The sequence below is a fragment of the Condylura cristata genome, unplaced genomic scaffold (assembly GCF_000260355.1).
Source record: "Condylura cristata isolate star-nosed mole 26May11 unplaced genomic scaffold, ConCri1.0 scaffold00032, whole genome shotgun sequence".
Taxonomy (NCBI): Eukaryota; Metazoa; Chordata; class Mammalia; order Eulipotyphla; family Talpidae; genus Condylura; species Condylura cristata.
The window spans coordinates 19,860,522-19,867,632 of NW_004567133.1; the positions used below are offsets into that span (position 1 = coordinate 19,860,522).

The 7,111-nt window shown below is 69.7% G+C and overlaps 1 protein-coding gene across 2 annotated transcripts in view; it reads right to left on the minus strand.

Moving 5' to 3' along the window:
* Positions 1-7,111, minus strand: part of LOC101620265 (FLYWCH-type zinc finger-containing protein 1) — a 30,696-nt gene that overhangs the window by 7,755 nt on the left and 15,830 nt on the right. The window contains exons 2-5 of one of the 2 annotated variants that reach the window (XM_012731732.1): positions 6,039-6,128; positions 1,803-2,203; positions 1,219-1,674; positions 82-519 (exon numbers count right to left, since the gene is read on the minus strand). In XM_012731732.1, the coding sequence (XP_012587186.1) occupies positions 82-519; positions 1,219-1,674; positions 1,803-2,130 (1,222 nt within the window). In that variant the 5' untranslated portion in view covers positions 2,131-2,203; positions 6,039-6,128. The remainder of the gene's footprint in view (positions 1-81; positions 520-1,218; positions 1,675-1,802; positions 2,204-6,038; positions 6,129-7,111) is intronic. The other variant, XM_012731731.1, reaches the window with a different exon arrangement.

The following is a 7,111-nucleotide window of genomic DNA, read 5'->3' on the forward strand; positions in this document are numbered from 1 at the left end:
TGCCCGCATCCTGCATCCTGCGTCTGGGACCTCCGCAAGCAAGCCTGAGAGGGGCGCCGGTCAGAGGGTGTGGGGTCTCACCCGGCTCCTCATCCTGGTCCTCGGAGGGGCCCTGCAGTGCTTGGGGCTGGCCTTGGGCCATGGCGCGCTTCCTGGGCCGCGGCCCAGAGAGGGTCAGGGTGCCGGGGCCCCTGCGGCACGTCAGGCTGTCCACGCCTGGGCGCGTTTTATCTGCGTGGCTGCTGGTGCCGTCCGGCCTGGCCTGCAGTGTCCCCATGGCCTTCTGCTGCTGCCTTCGCGCCGCCAGGCCCTCCACGTCGGGCGGGTGGCAGTGGCCCCGCATCACGGTCACCCGCTGGCCCTGCGTGATGGCCCGGCTGCGGCAGCCATGCAGCGCGTGGTCCCGGCACGTCCAGTACACCCTGTCGCCCACGGCCTTCTCCCGCTTGTACAGGAAGGACTGGTGCACCAGGAAGCTGCCCCCATAGCAGGTCCGCAGGAACTCCAGGGGCGGGGGCCCTGCCGGGGGCGGGGCGGCCCTTCAGGGGGCAGCTCTGGCCACCCAGCCCTGGGACCGTGTGCACGGCTGGGGCTGGGGATCCCCGCTCCACCCCACTCAGCGCCCCGGGAGGAGCCCCAGCAGTGTGGAGCGGCCAAAGCTGAGTGGCTCGAGGCCATGTCCAAGGTCCCCCACCTGGAAGGCCGCAGGCTCCCACTCCGCAGCCTGCAGCCAAGTCACTGCAGGCCCTTTTTCTAGGGTTTGTTTTAAAGTCTACCTAACTTCTGAACGACACACCCGCCACCAGACTCCAGTGGCACGGACACCACATGGTGAGCAAACACACCTCCCTCTGGGCCCCCAGCCCAGGTACCCAGGCACAGCGCACCGAGGCCCTTCCCTTCCTCCTGGGCTGGGGGCACCAACCTTCGGGACAAGCCCGCCCCCAGTTACTGGAAATAAAACCAGGGCAGCCCCCACCTGGTGCCCACCCAGCTGCCAGGCTGCACAGGTGGCTCGGGCTCTCCCCGGACACAGACCCCCCGGCCCCCCAGAGTCCCAGAAGGCCTGGGGGCCCCAGGGCTCTGGCACAGCTGCCGGCAGCTCGGGGCCGTGGGCTCGCGGCTCAGAGCGCTGGGGACCCGGCTGTGCTGTGCGAAGTTGCTGATTCCCAGTGTGAGCCCCGCACTTCTGTTCGGGCACAGGAGGGGAGCACTCACCGAACCCCAAGGTTGGGCGTTTCTTGGGGGGCAAGCTCAGCAGCGAGAAGGCTCGGAGCCCCTCCTCCTCCGGGGCCCGCTGGCTCGGCACCCCTGCAGGTGCTGGCTCGGGCTCCTGGGGACACAGCCACGGGCTCACCGCCCCCAGCGGCTCCTGCACCTGGGCATGGGGGTCCTCCAGGCTCCCCGAGCCGTCGGGCAGGGCCGGGCTGGGCGGCTTCTGCTTCTGGCGCCGGGCCTCCAGCCCCTCCTCGTCGGGCGGGTGGCAGTGGCCGCGCATCTCGGTGGCCCTGGGGCCGCGGGTGACGGCCCGGCCCCGGCAGCCCAGCTCGCTGTGCTGGCGGCACTTCCAGTACACCCTGTCGCCCACGGCCTTCTCCCGCTTGTACAGGAAGGACTGGTGCACCAGGAGGCGGCCCCCGAACGGGGTGCTCAGGAACTCCAGGGGCGGGGGCGCTGTGAGGGCAGGGCTGGGTTAGCAGGCCGGGAACCACGGGCAGGAGCCCCGCTGGCCAGGTGGCCCGGCGCAGGCGGTGACCAGAGACCCGCAGCAAGGGCCGGGCCGGGCCAGCGGGTGGACTCACCTGTGTCTGGCTGGCCACGCGGCCGCTGAGGGGTCTGGGGGCTCAGCTGGAGTGACGCCCCCTGCTGTTCTGTCGGCAGGGCCTGGGGGGTGCTGGTCTGGGTGTTGGGGATGCGCATCTCCAGGGACACGACGCAGGGCACTCCCTGGGGCGGGGAGCCCGCCCCCCCGCTGTCCTTGCAGGCCGTCAGCAGGGCCAGTTTGGAGAAATCTTTGGGCTTCGTGGGGGCCGTGGGGACATCGGTGCCCGGCTCGGGGGGCTCGGGCGACGGCTCCTGGCCGGCCTTCACGCTCTCGCCCTCCTGCTCGCTGGGCTCGGGCAGGGGCATGGCGGCCCCGCGCCCCCAGCAGAGGGGTCGCTCCTGCTGCCGGGCAAGGAAGCCGGGGTCCCCAGGCTGCGTCCTGAGGGAGGAGGTGGAAGCCGGTCAGTGGGGGGCCTGGGCCCTGGGGCGCGGGACGGGGCGCTGTGGCGCGGAGCCCAGGCCTGCTCCGCCCAGCCCGCGGTGTGCCCCCCTGGAGGGGGGTGGCCCGGACCCCAGCCTGCGGCCACTCAGGAGGTGCAGGTCCTGAGGTCTCTGTTCCCTAAAACAAAACCTCGTGAAGTCCTCTCAGCAGCTGGCTTTGCAAGAACAGCCCACCCTTGACATCCGCCGCCTCCGGCCAGCCTGCTCCCCACTGGCCCCAGCCCCTCTGGCCACCAGGGTCAGCCCTGGCCCTGAGCCCACAACACCACCAGTCCACTGCAGGACCCGCGGCTGTGGACAGGGGCAAGGTCACCCTCGCCACGGTGGGCAGGCAGGCCATGAGGACACCAGGTGGAGAAGTGGCCGGGCTGTGCTGGGGCGACCCCGCCCCTCGGCCTCCGGCACAGGCGAGACTGGGGGACGCGGGTGGGGCCGCTCGGCAGCGACGCAGCGACCCACACCACCAGAGGCGCGGCCCCCTGCGTGGGGAGGCCGCTCTGTGTGAGCAAGGCGCGTGCCCGGGGGGCTCTCGCGGGGGCGGCCCCTCTGCGTGAGATGTCCTCTCAGTCTGCGAAAAGGCAGAGCAGAGGACCCGGCCTCCTTGGGGACCGAGGTCAGTCTCTGGCGGTCACCGCTGAGCCCTGAGCCCATCCCCACCAGGGAGTGACCCCAGGCGCGGCAGACCCCGTCTGTCCCCTGCTGTCCCCTCAGCAGCGGGTCTCGGTGGAGCCGCCTGTTCTGCTCCCCGCTCTGTCTCTGTCTCTGGCGTCCTCTCACCCCCATGTCCCCCTCTGGCCTGAACTCCAGTTCTCCACAGAAAGAAAACAAAAACAGGGCCCTCCCTGGGGGGCAAGGGGTTAGGACGCTGTCAGTGCGACTCCATCCCCTGCCCGGGAGGGGACCCCCAGGGCGGACAGACCTCTCCTGACCGGCCGCTGCCCCCTCAGCAGTGGGCTTTGTGGATCTGCCGCATGGTCTCACGGCCCCTGCGCCTCTGGCCTGTCCCCCAGTTCTGTATGAATAAATAAATCTTAAAAGAAAAACAGAGAGCCCCCGAGGTCCCCACAACGCTGCCGCCCCACTGCCCCCCTGGTATCGGCCTGGGTCCCAGAGGGCGGCGCTGCAGGCCCGCGGGGCGCGGGGCCCGGCCGCCCCCTCGCAGTACTCCCCGCAGCCGCCAGGCGGCGACGTCGCTCCACGGGGCTCGTTACCGGTTCCAAACCGATTTGGGAAAATCAAGACTTCAGGAAGGTCTCTGTCTCCCAACACAGTCAGGCGGCGGATCCGGAGTGAACTCAGCGGGGCGTGCCTGTCTACCTGAACGGGCCAGGGGCGCCCCCAAACCTCCAGGGCGGGCTCGCTCAAGATACTGAAAGTAGTCAGACGGTGGTGTCTTCCCCCGTAACTGCCTTGCTTTCTCCACTTGGCGACTGCTCGCCAAGCCAGGCTGTCTCCTGTGACCCCCACGGGGCCAGGCCTCAGGCCGTCGTTCCAGAATGGCCAGCCGGAGCCCCCCCAGATGTAGCCAGCGCAGCCTCAGGGCCTCTCCCCCATGTGTGTCCACTACAAAGGGACCTGAGCACAGAGAAAGTCCACAGCACCCCCAGATGGAGGTCTGCCCTGGTTGCCAGGGTGCAGAGGACACCCCAACACCTCACACCCCTGCCCCCGAGGCGCAGCCTGGACTCAGCAGACAGGCCACAGCACAGCTCCTCGGGACACCTCAGGAGTATCCGGTATCCGGGGCGAGCCTGGGGCCCCACTGGAGGAGGCCAGGGGACTTGGGGACTGACGCCGCCTGCTTTCCAGCTGGACTCTCCCAGGGCCGAGAGCTGGCCAAGGGCCGGCTGCAGGGTCGGGGGCGATTCCACCCCCAGCGCCCTGGCTGCAGTCAGGCTGGGTCTCAGGCTCCAGACCCGCCGAGGCAGCCAGCACCCCACCGCCTGCATCTGCCCCAGGGTCTGAACCCTCAGGACTTCAAAGGGTGCTTTTCAAATCTCCTACCTGCAGGTGCGGACGCCGCGGGCTGCTGCCGGGAGCTCTGGCCTGGGTGACCCCCACTTGGCAACGCCTGAACCTGCTGCTTGTCGCCCTTGGAGCACCCAGCGGCGAAGGGCGGGGTCCCGGCCCTGCCCCAGCCCCCCACGGCCCAAGGCCACCAGGGCTCAGCCGGCTGGACGCGCACCCCAGGACCGACAGGGACCTTCGCGTCCACCGTCTGCGCGCGCGACCCTCATCTCCCCAGAACGGGCTGGCCCTGGCCGCGGTGCAGCCACGGGCTCACGCCTGCCCGGCCCCGAGCGGTCAGGACGTGCGGGCTCAAAGGGCTGGCGGGCTGGGCTGGCGGACAGGGCTCACCACGGGGAGCGCTGGGCCGGGTGCCCACGCCGGCAGCCGTGGCCTTCTTTGCCAGGGGCCCCCCGGAAACCTCTGCAGCTCAGGCCCTGGGCCGGGGCAGCCACCCCAGCAGCGTCCCTCCTGTCACGACCCCGTCAGACACCTGGGGGCGTTGGGGACCGTAAGAGGAGAGGAATTTGCTCAGACGGTGAGCCGCGGGTGCATGAGGCCAGGCTGGCCAGCGGCTCGGGGCCAGGGTAACAGCCCAAAGCGCCACCCACTGCCTGCCAGGACCCGGCTGAGCTCTCCAGAAGCAGCCACGGGGGTCGCAGCCACACAGGCGCAGCCACACCAAAGAGGCCAGCAGTGTCACGATGAAATGTGACTCCCTGAGATCCGGAGCCTGCAGGGGCGCAGCCGCGGCGGCCTCTCCGTGGGGAGCTCCCCGGGCCCAGACGCAGGCCGGACCCCAGCTCCCAGCGCCCTTCCACGGACCCGTGTGGACCGAGCGCTCCGGGAGCCAGGACTGCCTCCTCTGGCGCACTCAGTGCGCCCGGTCTGTGGTCTTCTAGAATCTTCACTTTCTTGCTGTGGAGCGTGACAGCTAAGAGGTCCCTGAACTAGTGAGTCGGGTCAGATCGTTCTCGGTTCGGTCCCCGGGTGGACGCGCTGCTGCCTCCACCTCCCGAGGCCGTTTGCCTGCTGCTCGCACCCCGCTCCGAGCCTGCGCAGTTTGGGAGCGACAGCAAGCCTGGGGCCGCGGCCGCGGGGCGCACCTGAGGGTGTCAGGACCCTCTGATTTGTTTCCAGGTGAGTTTAAACGTATCCTTTATTTTTAAAAAAGATTTATTTATGTATGTGTAGAACCGGGGTGCAGGCCAGCAGCGCAGGGGTGAGAAGGATCCCCAGAGACAGACTGGGGAGCAGAACGGGCAGATCCACTGAAACCCACTGCTGGGAGCAGTGGGGAGACAGGAGGGGCCTGCTGCGCCCTGGGGGTCCCTCCCAGGCCAGGGACCACACTCAGGCCACCGCCGTGACAGCCAGAGCCTGACGCCGGCCACAGGGAGGCCCCGGGGTTTAACTGTCCCTTTGCTTTGGGTGTTGAGGACGACACCCGGCCCCCATGCACCCACTTGGTCATGCTCTGTCCTCACCCAGCACGGCCTGAGCCTGCTCAGGGGCTCCCCAAGGCCGGCAGGGCGGCTGGGGGTGTGCAGCCCAGGAGCCTCACTTCACGGCTCACCGCCCGCCCCTGCTCCCCTAGGCCCGGGCCGCCAGGGCCGTGCAACAGCAGCGCGAGCTTGGGCTCTGCACCACCCCAAGGGACAGCTGAGGTCAGCCCTGACCGGGGCCTCTCGGACCCGTCCCAGCCCACATCAGGCGGGGCCTGGGACAGGCCTGTTGGGGCGGCCACTAGCAGCTGGGGGAATTACCTTGGCGCCGGAGGGCGGGAGGCGCCCCGGCCACCCGATCCTGGCTGGGCGGGGCGCTGGGGCAGGTCTCCTCACTCCTCCCTGCCGCACCTGTGGAGCAGGAACGCGCAGTGAGACACGGCCGGCCGTGGGCTTCACCTGCACTGGGCATCGCCGAGGACCGGCCCCTAGGGGTGGGGAGGGCGGGGCTGTTGAGAGGGCTCCTGGGGGAGCCACTGCTGCCTCCCACTACTGAGGTTTAGGGGTTCCGGGACCGGCTGGTGAACCGCGACTGCGCCTGAGTGTGCCCCAGACACCCCGGGGTGCGGGGTGCAGTGGGGCTTGGCCAGCAGCAGCTCCCCAAGTCCCGCTGCCAGTGTGTGGAGGCCCCGAGGGCCAAGGCTCCTGAGAAGGACCGTCCCCAACAGTCGGGGCGCAGAAGACACTGGAGGGGCCGGCCCCAGCCTGCTCCCCTGCCCTCACCACCCCCAGCACCAGGGCAGACCCGCCCTCCCCACTGCCACCCAGGGCCCGCCCCCACCTTCTCCCTACGCTGCGCTGGGGGTCACCTTCCAGGGCCCCAGCCAGTCATTTCTCTCTACTAGAAGCACCTCCTCTGGGTTAGAAATGCGGGGGCGCACCCCAGTCACCCTCTCCCCAGGCCTGACTAGTCACTGGGAGGAGAACAGCAAGGCTGACTGAGTCAAAGGAAATGTCAAGGCACAGCCTGGACGTGATTCTGGCGAGTCAAAGTAACGGCAATGTGCCCCTTCTCTGGAACCCCGGGGAGGTTCCAAGCGGGGGATGTTTGGGGTGCGGCCGGGGGCCGAGGGAGGGAGGCTGCAGGCTCAAAGCAGGTATCAGCCCCGCCGGCCCTCAGGCCCCGGCGGTGGCCGGTGGTGGGCAGGACAGCAGGCCGAGGGGCTGGGGCGGCGGCGTGACAGGGTCCGCACCCCCAGCTGTCTCTCGGGAGTCTACACCCCAGGCTGCGTGAGCGCGGCGACGTGTCGGTGTGGACCGAGGGAACAAAGTTGGGAAGCCAGCGGCGGCGGCGTCGCCGCGGAAGGTCACTGGGCCGCGGGCGCGGGCGCGGG